The 20,284-nt window shown below is 44.2% G+C and overlaps 1 protein-coding gene across 1 annotated transcript in view; it reads left to right on the top strand.

Moving 5' to 3' along the window:
- The window catches only part of LOC146811146 (uncharacterized), a 206,484-nt gene that overhangs the window by 99,905 nt on the left and 86,295 nt on the right, over positions 1–20,284 (top strand). The window contains exon 7 of the mRNA XM_085618212.1: positions 10,148–10,210. Within this exon, the coding sequence (XP_085474338.1) occupies positions 10,148–10,210 (63 nt within the window). The remainder of the gene's footprint in view (positions 1–10,147; positions 10,211–20,284) is intronic.

Below are 20,284 nucleotides of genomic sequence, written 5' to 3'. Positions count from 1 at the left end.
TTGGGCACTTCTGCAGACAAGAACACCAGAAAGCCTTGAGATGTTTCAGTAAGCAATGATAAAACAACTAACTTCATTAATTTCTGGATCTCTCACTTCATTGTGCACCTTCAGAATAAGGCAACACTTACTAAAACAGTTAGGCTAAAACAGCAGCATACAATATTGGTAATAAAATGGTAGCACATTAAAAGTAAGTTTAAAGTTGTAGTAATGCTAACACTTTAGTGTGTTTTAAACAGGTATAAAACAACATTTACAATTGTTAATACAAACAGAACAGCACATGAAATGTTACATCCTCCATTATTTGAGAGACACCTCCCCACCACCCAGAGTATTTGCTTAAACAAATAAGGTAAAATTACTTAAAACTGTTGTTAAACAGAGACAAAATTCCAGCATTGTAAATCTCTGATTTGATATTGTCAAAGCACATATTATTCCTCCGTCCACACAAACCTTTGCACTTTCCAAAGACGTTTTCTCAAACACTCCGTCTTATACGCAAATCTGTCAACAAATTTGGCATAGTACTCTATGAGTCCAGAAAATTATATTAATTATATTTTTTTGTTGGAGCAGGTACCTTTCCCATTGCATTCAATGAAGAACATTTAGGTTTGACGCCATCATAGTATATAGTGTAACCAAGTGAATCTATTTTTCGGTCAAAGATTTACTCTTATCTCTATTAAGTGTCATACCAATTTCTCCCCAGTTCTTCAGTACCAACACCAACGTGAAGTTATGTTGCTCTACAGTTTTATCCATGACTAGAATATAATCTTGAAAATAGATAACATTTTTCACCTCCTCAAATATTTTCATCATCATCCGGTGCAATACACTCGCAGCCGCCGCTAAACCGAACAGCATATGAGTGAATTGATGCGTCCCTTCTGTAGTGAGAAAGGCTATCAACATTTAAGAATCCTCATGCAACTTCTCAAATCCATGGTTGAAAAATACTTGCCATCCTTCACCAATACCAGCAGCTTGCTAATATTTGGGAGAGGAAATCTCTCCATGACTATCTCCTGGTTGAGGGATCTCAGATCCACACAGAATCTCAAATGGCCATCAGATTTTTGGGCAATGACAACTGGAGAAAACCATTGTCAAACCTATCCAGATTCAATTATACTCTCTTTTAGCATGTCACACAGAAACTCTTTGACACCTCTGACAGGAAGAGGTACTCTATGACGTTTTTGATGCATTAGCACATCATTTTCCTTCAACATAATTTTGTGGATATACTTATTCAAGCCTCCTAGGGTGTTTCCAAACAACTTCTCTGCACCGTCCAGCACATCACTCAAGTTTACATCCTCCATAACCATTATTTGGTTGATTGCTCTGGGATTTATTACTATACTGACGTCAAAATGATACATCCACCCTAAAATTGTTTGCATCCCATAGTGCATGCTCCCCTCCATGTATCCCAAAATATCAGTGGGTTCCACTTGATATCCTCCAGGATTGATATCCTTTGCTGACAATGTCACGTTACTCCACTGTGCCTCGGAATGATGGTTTACATTGATCGCAAATCCACCATGAGCTTCACCTCTTTCTCACACATACTCTTCAACAGTGCCTTCACTACAACTAGTATTATATCACTGTAATCACTGTTCCTTGCCTCCTGCACCACTGCCACTTTTGATTTACATTCCTTGTTCCATATGTTAGTGTCTTTGTTGTTTTATATATATATATATATATATGTATGTGTTTATACATACACATAGTGTCCTCTGCATCATCATCTGCATGCTATATTGATAGCAAAACACCGCTTTGAATCTGCAATGTGATATGTACAACTAACCTAGAGCACTCCTTAATTTTACCTTTGCCTGTGGGCACTGTTGTTCCCTTCCCATCTTTCTTTTTCACAACAAAATCCTCCTCGTCCTCTCCATTATGACTTCCATCATTAATGACGGAAATATCACCCCCTTTCTCTTTTCCGTTAAGTTCCTTCAGATATATTTAAGGCTCCTCAATAACCTTTGCCAAATCCATCACCTCCTTAGGAGAGGGGTTCATTGCTGCCCATAACCTCTCCTGAATTTTCTTGTCTTTGCACTGTACAATGAGCTGGTTCAGAATCAACTCATCTGTCATAGTGCCAAAGCATCATTTGATCAAAAGCTCTCTGAGTCATGCTACAAATTCATCTATCGATTCATGTTCTACCTAAGGGTGACTAAAAAACGTATACTGTACCATGACCAAATTGAGTTCCTTTGCTAACCTGCCCCCGAAGGCGTTTAATTGCCTCTATGGACACATTAGCAATGGGTTGGCCATAGGGTCCCACAGCTATTGGCAAATATTTACAAATCCTTTGCTCCTTTTCACCTTGTGCACTTATATATAATGCCTTCTTCCTTGCTGGCAAAAAGTCATGTCCAGCCAATGCTATTATAAAATTCTCCATCATTTCCACCCAATCCTCCAAGGTATTGGTGGCAACCCCGTTTGATTTACAGAAATAGTGGAGTTATAATGTTACTGTGAGCAGCCATGCCAGCTGAAACAAATCTTGGGGATTTCTGTGACCTTCAAATGATGTTGAAATGGTGTGCAAATCACTGCAAACGATGTATGCACAACACTGCCATGGCCCACTACTTCCGGGAATGCACATCTTATGCCACTGTGACTGATTCACTACATTGTTAGATGGCAAAATACGGTCTTGTGCAGCGTAAGGTGTGTTGCAGCGACGCGCTAAATCAGGGACTCAGATTGCATTCCTTGAGTGATGCAGAGAATGTAGGCAACACACTCTATATTACAGCAGCAAGTTCCAGGCCTGTGCTCTCACGGCTGCATTCAAGCATTCACCCCATCCGTGAGTTTGAAAATTAACCTTCCTGTTGGTATTTAAAAAAACCACAGTACCTGGGCTTGCGTTGAATACTTCCCAAATATTCATCCAACTTCAAACGTAAACTGACGACGGTCCACTCGGCACTTCAAATCCAATCCGGTGTCAGTCCAATCAGCACCATACCATTGCCTCCCGCAGTAACATCTGCAGGACCACCCAGGTTATGTCTACCACCTTTCTCCACATCCCATCCTCATTGCCAAAATGTTATGATGAAAAGATGCCACTGCACACTAGGGTAGGTTTTCCAATTAGCTTTATCGGTGACACAACATGGTGTCAGCCCTCTCCAAGGTGCCAGCATCAACTGACCAAAATAGAATTCCTCCCACCTTACCATCTATACAAGAAACTTTAGCATAGAACTCAGGCCGATGAGATAATAGAACACATGCAAAGACACCCACCACATAACACACTCTGCACTTTCCTTTGCTAGAAAAAAACAGACAGGTGCTAAAGTCTGTGGCACAGAACCCAGGTACCAGAGGGTGCTGTTGAAGTGGAACAAGAACCAGGTCCTTAGGGGAGCAGAGAGCTAAAGTAAAGGGACTCTAGGTGCATGTGTAACCGTGGTGTCAGTGGGACCAAAATGACTCTTCTATATGTCACAAGGATCCCACCAAGTTGTCCAAGATAATCAGAAGCTGCTAACAAAGTTAATGTCCGAAACCCCTGTCTCAGTGCACCTTTTGCTCTTTGTTTAGCCTTCCTCTAAATGTTTTCCCATTTCTTTCTCCCAAATCAATTATTCTGCTTTTACTTCTCCATTGTGCCTCTCTTCCTCTTATCTCTATTTATTTCGGTTTCTTAATTGATCTTTCCTCTCTTGTTTTCTTCCCCACTGATAAATGCATTGTCCAGTTGCTGGTTGGGTCTGGGAGCTGTGAGTTGGATTTGGCAATGTGTGTGCTGGGTTTCTCTTGGATAAATACACACTCATACCTCAAGCAAATATACCTCTTTACCTATAAGGCACTTGTCTAGACCAGCACATCCTTTTACTCCCACTCCACAAGGAAAGGATAAGCAAAGGCAATTATTAGAATCCATCAAGACCTTATGACTCTAAAATCATTTGATGTAGCAAAACTCTTCCCAGGTCAAATAGTGCTTCCCACTCTTTTGACACTAAGAGAAGAAATCTTCACTTGTTTATTTTTTTATCAGGGGTCTTATAGACTATTCAAAACATCTTAGCTGTGAATTGAAAGTGGAGAGCAGGGTAAATATCAATGAGCTTCTGTTCAGTATAACTTATGTTTTCTGGGAAGAGAGGGATTTGGAGTGTGAGAATGTGGGGGAAAAGTATGCTGTACCTTTATGTTTAAGTCAAACCACACACTGAAGGGTCAAGGCACGCTAGTCCGGCACTCGTCAACATGAAGTGATAGGAGTAATTATGAGCTATGCAATGGTGTAAAGAACCAGAGATGTGACCCCCTACGCCTCTAAACAGGATCAATGAGTTTCCAAGCAAATTTCTCAAAATGGTTCAGCACTCATCTATTCAGTCAATTATGTTTGTGACACATTATTTTGGTCCATATTGTACAGATAGGAAAGATGAGACAATTTTGTTTCAGAAAACAAATGAACCACACTGAGACCTGCCATGTCTGTAACCCATTATAGAGACAGGGATCCTCTGTCAATGCACACTTATAACTTGTTTTTTATAATGCACTTTGCATATTTCTGAGCACTATAAAAACATGATAGTAGCACATACTACATAGCAATTGGTTTTTGCAACATCGGAGGGATGCTTGGCAGATTTGAACTCTTAACTCCTAACACTCTTCATAGTAAGTGGTGAGCATTCAGAGTATTAAGTTGTTGAGACATCCTGCAGCTAGACATAGTACTCACCTTTTGGACTTGGCCCTTTTGGCAGGTTCACCCCGAAACTTTTTTGCATTCTGCTAGCCTTTTTCTGTAACCTGGTGGTGGTGATTTTAGGCCTCTGAGCACTTCAGCACTGTGGTCCAGTGTAAAGTGCGTGCGCTCTCTGTGTATGTGTGGTGAGATGGGCCTGCCCTCCCATAGGAATGCATGGGGGATATGTGTGTCCATGGTAATTCCTGGTATGAGAGGAGTGCAGGGTTGGGTTTAGTACGTGCGAACACGTGAGAATAAATGCTGCGCAATAGTGTGCGCAGATTTAGGGTGACTGGTGGAGAACTGCCAATTTTAGAAGTTGGCATTTCTGTGTGCTGCCTGATGTGGAGTGCATGTCTGGCTTGTGATTGAGAGGTGCTGGATGGTGTGGGGAATTCCAGGAGCCAGGGTGAGTCAGCCCAGTGGTGAATACAGAGATCTGCATGCAGATGGGAGGGAGGAGTTGCACCAGGGACCTGAATAGGACTGTGCCTTCCCTCCACAATGCTGTCTCCGCCCCCTGTGGTGCGTCTAATCACCGAGCCCCACCTGACAAAGGAGAGAGGAGCTGAGCAAAACAAAGTGCTCCAAAGCTCCCCTATACCAGTACTAACTGGTATCCCTAAACCCTGTGCTGTGACACAAAGGGAAATTAAGTATAAATATAGAGGCTGTGGCCCCATTAAATTGTTCAGTTCTGGAGTGCTGTTCCTGCCAGGGCATTCTGCTGCTGGGACCCAGGGGGGGCTACCATGAGGACTTGCCTCCCTGGGCCCTGCATTGCTCTTTTCATCTTTAAGGACATCTTGCTGGACTTATGCTTTTTACTACAGGCACTTTGCCAAAGAGCTGTGGCTCCTAGCACCTCGTGAGCACTATATCTTAACTGATCAGGGGAGAATAACATGTGGGCCTTGCAGTGCACCGCTTCAGAGAGAGCAAGAGAGGGAATCCCCAGCGTAGGGATTCCCCCGTGCTGCAGTAGTGAGGCAGGAGTCCACCCTGCATTGTGAGGTATTTTGCGGGTGCCCACCCCGCCTATCTTCCATCACGGTGGGTGCCCACCCCACTAATATCTTTATGTGAAAACGGGAGTCTACCCCATATTGCGGAGGAAAAGTCACCGAGGGGAAACCGCCGGTCCGCTGCCAAATGCGACCCGGAAGTCAGGCAATCCTTGAGCGACGTCGGCGGGGCGGCGGCAGGACCGGGCGTTGTGGCTGTGTTGGTGCGAGGGGAGAATGGGAGCCCACCCCACCACCCGAAGCACCAAAGAGAAGTCCCGGGTCCCAGGAGGGGGCCCGAGTGAAGAGTAAAGGTGGCCGGGGATGCCAATGCAGCGCGGGGCTCCCAGGAGTGAAGGGAAGCCCCGCGCTGCAAGAGAAGTGCAGCCGGATCCCCCAGCGAGGCTCTCATGAGTGAGAGAGACCCACCCGCTGCCCAGTGGATCATGCGGCCCGAGTAGAGAGGAGAAGCGACCGTGCCATAATCCAGGCGGGGCTCCTGTTGTGTAAAGGGAGCCCCACATGCAGCAGTGTGACCGGGCAATGCGAAGAGTGGAGTCCAGGAAAAGAGAGCGAGACCTCCCAAGGAGCGGGGGCTCTCCTGTGAATGCCGCCTGAGACCGGGAGAAGTGGTGCCAGTCCCGCCAGCAAGGAAGATCCCAGGGAGTGGAGATGGCTGGAGGGAGGACACAGGAGGAGTCCAGCAGACCCGGTGAGTGGGGGGCATTCCTGACCCAGAGAGCCGGTGAAGGATGGCTCTTTGTTGTTGGGGCACAGAGACTGAGCAGTCCCGCAAGGACAGTGGGCTGCTCCAACGTTACTGGCATAATTGTTTATAGTGGGCCTAGAAGGGCCCATGCTTCTCCCTGTGTTGGCCAGTTATGCAACAGCTGCCCCGCTGGACAGTGGGCAGCTGCAACGGTGGGCATGTTGGTTAGGAGAGAGTACTAGTAGGGGACTCAGGGCAGAGGAGTGCCCCTGCCTACAGTTTTCCACAGCTGCCCAGCAACTAGTGGACAGCTGCAACGTTTAGGCCAGTGCCTGTGCGCACTTTCTTCTGCTGAATGAGCAGCTGGCCCTGACATTGGGACATAGGGCATTCAAGCCCTTTGAGAAGGCCAGTTGGCCTGGGGGCAGTTTGGTGACGTTGAAAGAGCGCCAGGCTCTACCAAATTGCGTAATATGTCTATTACGAGGAGTGTTGCCAAAAGAATGATTTAGGCCCATGATATCTATGGTAATTTGTTTATGCTGGGGATACCTAATACGTACTGGGTTTATGCTAATGAGGTTTGGGCCTAATGTGTTTATGCCTAATGTCATGTTATGATGTTTCGGGGAGTGCCTATTTGCGTAATGTGTTTATGCTTATGGGGTTAGTGCATAATGTGTTTATGCTGGTGAGGCCCATTGCGTAAGGTGTTTATGCTGATGAGGTTTGGGCCTAGTGTGGGTTCATGTCTAATGTGATACTGCTTAGGTCATTATGGTACCAGTATTTACTGGTTGTGTTTTAGATTTACTTACCCGATCTGATGGTTCTGACCGTGGCCCAATGGGCCCCGTCTTGTATATAATCACCTGTAAATATTTTCTAGTGCCGGTTGGCACAATGTAAATGGGTGATTATGTTTCTAATGTGTTTATGGCAATACAAAGGCTATTTCTTATATAACCTTGTGTGGAGTTCCTTTTGTAGTGTGCCTGAGATGTTGTTGCTGTGTGCGTGCGCAAATGCTTTACACATGGCCACCGGGATAAGCCTGATAGCTCATGCCAAGCTACCAAGGGGGTTACCAGGGGTTATCTTTGGCGTGTAACTCCCTTGTCCTGACTAGAGTGGGGGTTTCTGCCTGGCTTTGGCGCAAGCCTTAGCCAACCAGAAATCCCATTTCTAACATCACCGCTCTGCCTTTTCTAAGCACAGCACACTTCATCTTAGGATGGTGCAACACAACTGTTACAGTTTACTTTCAAGCACCTATTTGTTCCATAGAAAGTGTAGCTGATATTGGGAGTGATTAATTGTGGCTGCTTTAATGAAATATGATTTTTAGGCAACAGAAAAATATGGGATCTGGTGAATTTACTTAAACACTGGTTTTAATCCTATCTTTGGCACATTAGCATACACATAATCTTTTTCCCCCTACGCCTCAAGTTGTAAATACGTGAAATGTAAGGAGGAAAATACCTATACAGTACATTTCATAGTGAGTATATTTCACAGTACCTCCTCTTTCAATTACATAAAGCGTCCCTTAGTCCACTCTAGCTGCTCAACACGCTGTTCCGTCTGCAGGGCCTTGCAGTCAAGACTGTAAAATGTATTAAGAATTCCAGCCTCTAGTTCTCACCTATAGGCAGCTTTTAGGAATCTGTTGTCGGAAACCTATGGTGGACAATGGCAGAACCTATAGCACATGTGGCTCAGCCATTGGTTGGCTTTCTTCTCAACCTCATTTGCTTGCTTCTCATTTGACGGCTTTCTGATCTCTTCTTGTGTTTATACATCTCATGGAGCACAGCTTTTTATCATCCTTTTGACTGGATGTCTTGCATTTTACCCCTGCTCATACTTAGGGAACTTCTTATTTCTAGTTCTGTCACCACTCCATGGTAGTGCATCTGTTTTCTTGCTATCTCTGTTGTGTGCTGCTTTTCCCTCAAATACCCATCACCTCACTTTCCGTGTTGCTCCCTCCCCCTCCAGCTAACATGTTGCTACCCGCCCTGTCTGTCCTTTTTTACTTTCTTGCCTTGGAACAGTAAACTAAATGTTCCAAAAATGAAAATAAATCATGATGCATCATGATACAGACATCCAATGCGGTCCCGCAAGCAGACATGTTTTATTCTTTTTGTGGATGCACAACAGAATTGGCAAAAAGCACCAGCAAAGAAAAAAGGTAGGATAACACAATTGAAAGGCACAACCAATTACCTGAACCAATGTTTGTTCTACCAAATAAGGAAGTAGAAACGTGGCAGAAACTATCACAGCCTTCATGGCTAAGGTCACATTTTGTATCCTGTATGGGGCAGTCTATTTTACGCCACAAAATGTACTTGCAAGTAATGCAGTCCTGTGAGAGAGCAGAGTCCACATGTTCAAGGTTAAGCTTGGAGCACAATCATGTGAAGGGGTGATGAGTTAACTTGTTTCAACTTTAAACAATACTTTACTACTTTATTTGTAAACTATAATCTTGGCACACCGGATTTTTTAAGAAGTCTATCAAAAACAAACGTTCAAATCAATTTGAAAAAAATAATTAAACAAGTCTCATTTGTAGTGTACTTACAGAAATGCAGAGAAATTAAGAATTGTTGTTATTTGACTGAAACATATTCTAGTGCGAGTCATCAAAGTATGGTGCCAATTTTAGGTACTATTGTGATTTAGGATTTTCTTCCTTTTCGACTTTTATACTTTCCAACACTTGGGGCCAGATTTACGACCCTATTTGAGAGTCTCAAACTTAGACACTGTTTGTGATTCCTAATGGGGTCGCAAACTGCCTGTCTAATTAATATTCATGAGGCAGGTGCAATTTGCGACCCCATTGGGAATGGCTAGCACTCCCAGGGATGGTGGCTTGCTGGGGTCAGCAAATCACCATGTCTGTTACTGCTTTCTTAAATATAGTAGTTTAAAAAAAAAGAAAGAAAAAAGAGATGCATTTAAGAAAGACAAATTAAATGTAAGTAGGCAATAGTCCCTGGGACCAATGCCTGCTCTATAAATATACTTCCAGTGCCAGTCCCATTTTTGAGTGGCTTACCACCCATTTAAAACTGGTGATAAACAATCTTACATCTTACATGCAACTCGCTATTAGGAAGGGTCACCCTTGTCACTGCTCTTCCTAACAGCGAGTCGCAAACCCAATTTTGTGAATCGATCATATGTTACTGACTCGCAAAATAGGGTATGTACATAGGGCAGACCGACTTTGCGGTCGCAAATGGGCGATTACCGGTTTGTGGCCACAAAAAATGGTCGCACATCTGGGCCCTAGTTTGATAAGCAAGAGCAAAAGTGTTGCTCATGTGCAATTGTCCTGAATCGTTAGGCCACTTGACTTGTATCTGTACTGGCCTATTAGACGCCAGGAGGTAATATCAAAAATGTATATTTAATTGTTCAATTTGAAATGATGCTCCTTTGCATGGAAGTATTATGTGCAACAAGCACTTCTCCTAAGAGGTCTTATGGAATCCAATTTTCATGTGTACTAAAATAAATGTACAGATATAAAAAGGTGAAGGTATTATCTTTTTGATGTATGAAGCTTTGCCTTAGAGGATGGATTCCTGTAACGTTTTCTTTTCTTTGTTTATGTTACAGGTTGGAGTAGAGCTTCTCAGTACTGTTCTTGGTGTGGGAGGTTCCTTGATTTGCCCTCTGACCGTAAGTCATGTGCTTGTCTTAGAAATACTGGCATTGGCTATCCTGAAAATGTAGGGGATTCTGATGTTGCTTTTTTACATATTTGATTTCCACTTATTTCATTCAGAATTAATAGTTTTGACTTTAAAAATTAGCTACTAAATCCCTGCATTTCCGCCTGAATGTAGTTCTGTCTCAGCTGCCATGAATCACCTCAGGGTTTGACTTGGGCAGATAAAACAAGGGAAGAAGGCTCTGTTGGCCGCACTCTTCATCTTTGGCTTTTCAAAGTCTTTTCTGCTCCAATCCATATTTGTCTGGTGTAAGAGTTGAATAACTAGGTCTGTAGTTTGTAATTGATAGAGAAAGAAAGTTTGTGAGCAGCAGAGTAACAGAAGTTTGTTCTCCCTCTTTAAAGTATTTCGAGGACCCCATACCAAATCACTCATATTCCATTATGTGACAGTAACCTAATGCAGCCAGTAACCTCATGATGTTAGAAGGAGTTCCACCAGCACAGTTAGCATCCAATGAACAACAGATCTCCGAGTTACTGCTGTCCATAAAAAGGGTGTAGTACCTCACAGAAACTAAGATCAATTGAGCCGTTAAGAATCTTTACTGGGCAACCACTGTCAAGAAAATTTGGACAAAAATTGAGCTAACAGTTTTTTCTTGCAACACAGTTTTTCAAAAAAATCAGTGCGTAATCTCAAGATTTTACAAACAGTTCTGAAATGGCACTTCCAGTTTAGTCCACTACTTCAGAGTCTGCCTTAGTACCCATAACCACCAGTTTAGTCCACTACTTCAGAGTCTGCTTTAGTACCCAGAACCATTATTTCCTTTGTTACAGTTCCAGATCATGTATGTGCCAGTGTAAATTACTGGATGCACAAAAGACATATATTTGTACCACAATAGAAGCAATGGCTGAAACTTTTTGTTTATCTTGCTAATACCTATATCAGAAAATCAAATACAATCAGATTTATGATATCAAATCAATCAACCAATTAGGATTTGTAGAGCACTGCTTCATCACCATGAGGGTCTTGAGGTGCTGGGAGCGCATGTTGAATGTTCTCCTATTGGTTGAACATCCAGGTCTTGAGATCCTTCCTGAACTGCTAGAGCAATGGCAAGTGTGAGAGGTTGTAGGGGGAGGTTTGTTCCAGGTCTTAGCCACTTGGTGGGATGGTGTTCGTCTGGAGGATGCGTCTAGTGGCTACTAGGGAGAGGGATTTTGAATGGAGTTTCCTGGTAGGTTGGTGGAAATACATTTGATTGCTGAGGTACGCCGGTTCTATGTTGCATAATGCCATGTAAGCATACACCCGAAATGCATTGGAAACACCAAATCTCGAGCTTGTCTACTACATGCAAATGCAATGTGAAGTTCAACATTCATCATTGAATCACGCTTTTGAATAAAAGAAGCAACAAAATACGTTAGATTGAGAATTTATTTTCACGCTTATGCTCATTGGTTTATTATGCAATGTTGAGTTGGTTTGCTTGATGACATTTTGTTAACGATTTTAAAACACACTCATGTGAGTGTCATTTAGGTAGTGCAGGCTTCGTCTAGGACATGCAGTCTTAGAAATTTTTAATGTAAGCATGGGTGAGCATCTTGAACTGGCATCTCATTGCCACTGGTAGACAGTGGAGTGACCTGAGGTTTGGGGTGAACTGGGTCCATCTGGCGGGGTCCAGGGTGAGTCTGGCTGCTGTGTTTTGGATAGTCTGAAGTCGCATCATGAGTTACGCTGTTATTCCTAGGTAGAGTGAGTTGCCATAGTCTTGTTTGCTGGTGATGATAGCTTGCTTGACTGTTTGCCTGGTGTTAGGTGGTAGCCATCTGATGACCTTCCTTAGCATTTGGAAGGTGAGGAAGCAAGCGGAGGAGACAGCGCTTACCTGCTTCTTTGTGGATAATGAAACTGTTTGGTAGGTGGATCTATAGGGTATTGGCGCTCCTGGGCAATACGCAGGTAAGTATACTCTGGCACTGAATGAGGATTGTGGTGCATAAGGGTAGGGAGAGCCACCCTTCTCCCATCTGTGTGGATATCCACTGGTAAAACAGAACAACAGTCCCCTGCACACGCTGGATAGCTGAGGAGGAAGCTGATTTTGTAGGCATGTTGGGTGGGTTTGGGCTCAACTTTGGTGGCCACCATACGTTGTTCCAGAGTGTGTCCTTTCCTTTTCCGAAGATGAGTACCTCTGCTTTGTCAGTGTCAAGTTTGAGGCAGATGTTGTTCATCTATACTGTATTAGCACCAAATCTAGTTGCTCGAAAACAGAATGACATAAGGTATTGGCATCCAATGTCAGAGTACTTCCAATATACGTCTGACTTGCATGAATAATCTAGAGGGTTGGTCAAATATCCTGGGATGTTGGTATTATCATATTTTTCAATGTCCCAAAAGCCTAGCAACTTAAGGTGTTCCCCAGTTGAAACATAGATGTCCACTTTGTTGGAGGTGCTGCTGGAATATCATGGCTAGCAACATTTATACATTACTCCTGTGTTACACATTTTACAGGAACCAGCAGCCTCCGTATCCATTCTGTCACATATAACAGCATGAATCTGCTTTTCACCCCAATATTCCACATAAGGTCTTCCACTTTTCCCCAATGAATGTATTGTACTTAACATGGCTTGGTGCAATGTCGGAAGAGTACATTAGAATGGCTTTTAGCTGTGGACACCACAGAAGATTAGAGTTTCAACTACGTTATTTACACCACACAGAAGTTTAACTTTGTTGTTTTTTTCTAAGATTGTGGCAGACGCTGTCAAAGTTCAACTGTGCTTTGTTTATTGCTTCTACTGGACAACAGTGAGTGTAAGCTCAGTATTCTGGGCAGCATGCAATATTTTACTACAGGCGCAGAACGTGGCTGCCTGTATGCTTTTTGCACTACCTAAGTACTACCATGCCTCAGACCTTCTGAGCCTGCTTCACTGGCTGCAGATAGAACAGAGAGTCTATTTTATGACTCTCTGTACAACACACAAGATCTTGCATGGCCAAGGTCAAATTTTGAACAGGTTGTGCTCACCGTTTTTTCTGGCTCGAGCCCTGTGCTTCGCGGACCTGCATCTGGCCTGTGTCCCCCGGGTGTGCAGGGTAAGAGCAGGTGGGCGCTCTTTCAGGGCTATGGCACCAGTCCTATGAAATTCTATTCCTCTAGCTGCTCAGGGCACGCAAGACCACTGGGCTTTCAGAAAAATGCTCAAAACGTGACTTTTCTCTAACCTTTAGGTGAAATTTTTCCCTGCATGCTCCTGTCAGTTTTAGCACTGGGATGCCCCGGTGCTGGGGCAGCCACGAGCTTTATAAGAACTTATAACATATATACACCTACAAAGAGGAGAAATCCCAGGTGAAGTGTTGACTGTCCCTGGAACAGATACAGATACAGCTATACACACCTAAAACATCCCAATGATCAATAGTGCTTCCTCTGTGCAAAATGTATTTTCACTGCACTAATGCACAGATGCATCTCCGACAGCACCAACACCATAGTCCCCCTCAAGAAAAACAACAACACACACGCCAAGAAAGCTAGATGGTTCACCACTGAACTTCAAGGGTCCTGATGCACTTGCCGCCACCTTGAAAAGGCCTGGAGGAACACCAAATCCACAGAAGCCCACTACAGCTTCAGAGCTGCCACCAACGCCCACCACCACCTCATCAGAAAAACGAGGAATAAAGCAATTGAAGAAAGAATCTCCACTCATGCACACAGCAGAAAAGAACTCCTCAACATCATCAAGAAGTTCGCCCAACCCACCAGCGAGTCCACCGACATCCCTCACTCAGAAGACTTCTGCGACAAAACTCAGCACCTTTTTTCACCACAAAATCAAGAGCATCTATGACAACTTCGACGAAGACAAGCAACACACTGAACCCTCACCAAACACCCCGACACCCTAAAGCCAGCGATCAACACATGGAAGACTATAAAGTCAATCCACTCCAGGGCCCCCACGGACCCCTGCCCCCACCACATTTTCAACGGAGCCGCTGAATCCATCACACCCATGATCTGCCACACCATCAACCGCTCCCTGGCAACCGCCTTGTTCACTGACGACTGGAAACATGCTAAGATCAACCCCCTTCTGAAGAAACCCTCGGCGGACCCCACCGACCTCAAAAACCGCAAACCCATCTCCTTGCTCCTATTCCCAGCGAAAGACATCGAGAAAGCCATCAACAGCCAACTCGCCACATTCATCGAAGAGCACAACATCCTTGACTCCTCCCAATCCGGCTCCAGAAAAAAAACACAGTACCGAAACCGCCCTCCTCACCACAACAGATGACATCCGTACCTTACTGGACAAAGGAGAAACAGCAGCCCTCATTCTCCTTGACTTCTCAGCGGCATTCAACACAGTCTCTGACTACACCCTAATACGCAGATTCCACGATGCAGGGATCCAAGACAAAACGATACCAAAGGGGATGATGGATGGAGCATCTGAGTGAATCAAACACTCAACCCCAGTCAACTGATCTGGGTTTAATCCATCATCATTCTTTAGCTCACTCCACCACCCCAGTTCAGACATGACCATATGCAAATCAGTCTGACCCTGAGCCTCATGGGAACAGTCCAGCCCAAACTGCCAAGCCATGTCTTCCCTGGACCGGAAACAAGCATCCTGAGACCGGATTCGGGTTCATAACCCTCATCAGCCAGGCTATCTTGAATCCAGTGGCAAAGTGAGCAAGGTACCCACGTCTGGGCATACCCTGCCAACTTAGAGCGAACAAAGCGATACCAAAGGGGATGATGGACGGAGCGTTTGAGCAAATCAAACACTCACCCCCAGTCAACTGATCTGGGTTTAATCCATCATCATTCTTTAGATCACTCGCCCACCCCAGGTCAGACATGGCCATATGCAAATCAGTCTGACCCTGAGCCTCAAGGGAACAGTCCAGCCCAAACTACCAAGCCATGTCTTCCCTGGACCGGAAACAAGCATCCTGAGACCGGATTCGGGTTCATTACCCTCATCAGCCAGGCTATCTTGAATCCAGTGGCAAAGTGAGCAAGGGACCCACGTCTGGGCATACCCTGCCAACATAGGGCGAACAAAGCGATACCAAAGGGGATGATGGATGGAGCGTTTGAGCAAATCAAACACTCACCCCCAGTCAACTGATATGGGTTTAATCCATCATCATTCTTTAGCTCACTCCACCACCCCAGTTCAGACATGGCCATATGCAAATCAGTCTGACCCTGTGCCTCATGGGAACAGTCCAGCCAGAACTGCCAAGCCATGTCTTCCCTGGACCGGAAGCATGCATCCTGAGACCGGTTTCGGGTTCATAACCCTCATCAGCCAGGCTATCTTGAATCCAGTGGAAAAGTGGCAAAGTGAGCAAGGGACCCACGTCTGGGCATACCCTGCCAAATTAGGGTGAACAAAGCGATCCAAGACAAGGCCCTCAACTTGATCTGCTCCTTTCTCTGGCAGAACGCAGTGGGTCTGACTCCCCCCTTTCCTCTCGGATCCTACACCCACGACCTGCGGTGTCCCCCAGGGTCCTCCCTCAGCCCTACGTTCTGCTCGCCCCCATCGTCAGTCCCTACGGACTCAACATTGTGTCATACGCAGACGACACCCAACTCATCCTCTCCCTATCCAACGAACCCTACACCACCAGACACAACTTTCGAGAAAACAGCTGCCTACAACTAAAGACCAACAAAACGGAAGTACTCATCATGGGCCCAAACCCCGATGCCTGGAATGACACCTGGTGGCCCTCCGCCCTCGGAAGCCCGCCCAGCCCCACAGACCACGCACGTGACCTTGGAATCATCCTGGACTCTGAGCTCCAAATCGACCGCCGGATCAACTCCGTCTCGTCCTCCTGTTTCCACACCCTCCGCCTACTACATAAGACCTTCAAATTGATCCCTATCAAACACAGAAAGACTGTCACTCACACCCTGGTCATGAGCAGGCTCGATTACGGCAACGCATTCTATGCCGGAATAAACAAAAACCTCACCTGCAAGCTACAGAACGTCCAAAAAGCCACCGCAAGACTGGTCTTCAACCTGCCAAGACACTGCCACATCTTCCAGCACCTGTGCACACTTCACTGGCTCCCCATCGAAACTAGAGTCAACTTCACGATGCTAACCCACGCTCACAAGGCCCTCCACGACACCAGACCAGCATACCTGAACAGCCAACTCAAATTTCACGCACACCAAAGGACCCTACGATCAGCCCAACTCTCCTACGCTTTGGTCCCCTGCAACAGAAAGACCAGATCAGGAGGCCGCTCCTTCTCCTTCTGCGCGGCCAGAGCCTGGAACGACCTTCCGCTCCACCTCAAACAGATAACATCGCTCCCCATCTTCGCAAGAAACCTCAGAACCTGGTCTTCGACAGACCCCCTCCTTGATGGACTGGAACCTGTAACCCCCCACGCCCCCCAGCGCCTTGAGACCCTTCTGGGTGGGTAGTCATGCTTAACAAACTCCTGATTTGATTTTGATTTGATTAATGCACTTTGTAAGAGGTTTTATCACTACTATTCATTTATATCAATCCCATGCTGTGTCGCCCTCATATCTATCTCACAATTTTGCCAATCAATCTCTTGTTCATTCACTTTCTATTCTACTCATTTTCTCACCAACATCTCTACCTCAGTACATCTCTCACCATCACTGCAATCTTCTCATCACCTTACATTTTAGCCCTGGTCTTACCTCCATATCTTCTTTTATCATACCTATGTTAAAATGTACTAGTTTGATTTCCCTATCTTCTCTTGCTTCCAGGCTGTGTCTTTTACCTCTGTGTCTGCACACTGTTACATCTGTTAATTTCTGTTTATCTTCAAATATATTACCCTCACTCTAACACTTTTATGCTATGTTCTGTCACTCTCTGACCTCTGATGGTCTCTCTCCTCTGTCTTCTGGTTTAACTTGTACCTCTACCTCTTTGATTTGTTTTCCCTTCTCTTAAGGTTTGCTCTTATCACCAGTTTTCCCACTTTTATTTTATTCATTCACACCTTTCTCTGTCACTCACTCACTCACTTCTAGCTCTTCTACCCACCTCTATATCTCTTATACCCAGCCTCAGTTTCCTGTGCCCTGCATATCTTAAACTCACAAAACTCTGTTCCATATTATCTTGAACATTCTGCTGCATCTTTGGTATTATCTAAATCTCTTTAGTATCCCTCTTCAGTTAATCTCATTCACATTCTCTTACCATTATAACTCTGTGTCATTCTCATTTCTATTTACACCACTCTAATCTACTCAACTCTATATCGTTCCATCTTTCTCCGAGTTCTTCCAAATCTATGTATTCTCTATGACCACTGTATCTTTCGGGTTCTCTCTCGCCAACCACACTCATTCATTTTGAAGTTTTCCTCTATCACTCTTTCTGTATTTAATCAAGTTTCTTTCTACTACTCCAGGTTCTCCATTCACACCCGTATCTTTTCATTTCATGCTTCATACCTGTGCCATCAGTCTTCAATCTCTCTTTGTCTCATTCTATCTTTCAGTTCATCTTGTTGTGTTACAGTTCACCTCTCTCACAGTCTTGTCTTCTTTAAAAAGAATAGCTGCATTTCACTCACTCCTTCACTATCTGCTTTTTGCTCTCTTTTTGTTTACCTTTCTTGGGCATCATCTTTTGGCTCTTTGTCCTGTTCTTCCACTTTTTTCGTACCCATTCTCTTGATCCTCTATGTCCCTCTCCTTTTTCTTTTTACATATCCACCATTTCTTTTGTTCTCTTTGTTACCTATTGTTTATTTATATCTTTCCCTCTACCGTTCCTTTCATTCTTTTATTTCTATTGGTCTCTTTCACCTTTTTCTCGTATTAGCTTTTTTATTTCTATATTTCACATAAGCTAATATTGTAGCCTCTTAATATATTTCTTTTTTTGTTGCTACACATTTTGTTCCCAGATCTGCTTTGTTTCTTTCTCATATAGTTCTACTCCTTCTTTATATTTTTGCCTTTTATTTTTTCTCTTCTTTTCCTTACCAGGTCATTCATGTTTTCTTTCTTTTCTTTTTATCAAATGTTTGTTCTTTCCTTACACTTTATTGTTCATCTACAACCCCCCTCTAATTTTTCCTCTCCTATTTCCCTTTATGTTACTTATCTTTTACTGCCACCATGGTCAGTCCATAACACCCCATCAAATGATGAATAAAAAAGCCCTTGGTAGACAGTTCTTCACTCAAGGTAGTTCCCCAATACATAGAAGATTATGCTATGAGGAAAATATGATCTAGTTTGCCATACCGGTATAGCATACCTGTCCATGTTGGGTTAATCTTCAGAAATAACAAATTCATAACTGTGCTGTGAAGGGATGTTTTACCAACTTGTGTGGAACATTTCAACAGCTTTTTTGTTCCAGTGACCACATCCACTGAGTTACAACTAGTTCTCACAAAACAGGTATAGAACAGAAAACAGCTGTACAGAATGTCTCAAACAAAACAGATCTAGCATGAGAATCAGCCCCCATTCCTTTTTTTAAAGGATGTGCATTGTTAAGTGTCATCAAGAAGATCATCAACACCCAACTCTATGAGTTAATCGAAGAGACCCAAGTCATTGACATGTGTTTTAATTTGCTTTCTTGAGCTTCTGCATCACGGAGTGTGTTTTGCACTGATTGGCTGCCACTGGCCAATAAGACGCGACGGGAGGAACCTGTTTGCCCACCGATATTTTTAAACACATCGGATGTGGACGCACAGCGGACGGGCGCAGCGGGCGTGCTAAGGCGTGCCTAAGGCAAGCCCGTCTGCCTCCGTCCACACCTGGACGTCGCCAGACGCCCGCCAGCCAACCCGCCCGTCCCCTAAATGCTCTACGATCTTACTCCCGGTCTGAGCTTTTGTGTTTCAAAATTGAATGCTCTACGTGCATAGAGCATGCCTGGTCTCCCACGGTTGGGTTCTTTAAGTGCTATCTCTGTCCTTTTCAAATTAAGACAGATGCAACAGGTGTACCTTCCCTTAATTCCACTGAGGACAGGTTTCTTAGCCTGAACTGCAGTTCCTTAGTTAACCATCCTGCTGAGATCTTCAATTTACTAACAGAAATATCTCCTGACATATTGTTTCTTACCGAGACATGGCTGATGCAGGATTCCGTTGCAGTATCCTGACTGGCCCTTTCTAATGGGTATATTATGAAACAACCTAATAGAAATGGTAATAGAAGGTGTGGTATTGCTCTAATCCACAAGGAGCCTTATTTGTGTAGCTGTAAGAAAGAGGACATCCCTGAGTGCGAAAGCACGCTATTTAAAATCGTCCTTAAACAATAATTTGACAGTCTCTGGATTGCTCATCTAAAGTTTTTAGGGAAGAACTGGTGAACAGGACCATTATTTTCGCCAGTAAAGCAGTGAACTTCACAATTCTAGGAGACCTTAATTTACATCTTGAAGACAATTGTAAGATGGGCATTTCGAGTTTAATAGCTGACTTAGAGGCCTGTTAGCTGATCCCATGCGTCTCTGATACTACCCACATACTACCCACATAGCAGGGCACATAGCAGGGCACTTACTGGATCCTATATTTTCCAACTTAGGTTCCATAAATGTTGTGCCCCCGATTCCCATGGCTTGGACGGATCATTTCCTTGTTTCTTTCTCTTTTTATTGTCCAGGCAAGCCAGCTCAGCACCACTCACGGTCAATATTAAAATGACTGTGGTATATGTTAGATGTCAACTAACTTACGGATCTATTGCTTAGTCATAAACCCCAGCTGCCACCAGATATAGAATCAGCCAATATGCTTTTTCAGGCCTGGCTGATTCCGGCCAAACTTAGTCCTAATATAGAAAGAGGACAGTCCAATCCATGGTTTAACGATTCTTTGATTAAACCAAAAAAAACCTGCAAACAACTTGAATGGGCCTGGAGGCGCACTTACGGCACAGAAGCAAAAAAAAATATCGTGACTCAATTAAAACATACCACAAGCTGGTCCGGAGAGCTAGAGCAGAATACCTTGCTGGTAA

Source organism: Triturus cristatus, chromosome 7 (genome assembly GCF_964204655.1).
Source record: "Triturus cristatus chromosome 7, aTriCri1.1, whole genome shotgun sequence".
NCBI lineage: Eukaryota > Metazoa > Chordata > Amphibia > Caudata > Salamandridae > Triturus > Triturus cristatus.
Note: the sequence above shows the minus strand (reverse complement) of the source record. Positions and strands in the feature narration are given on the sequence as shown.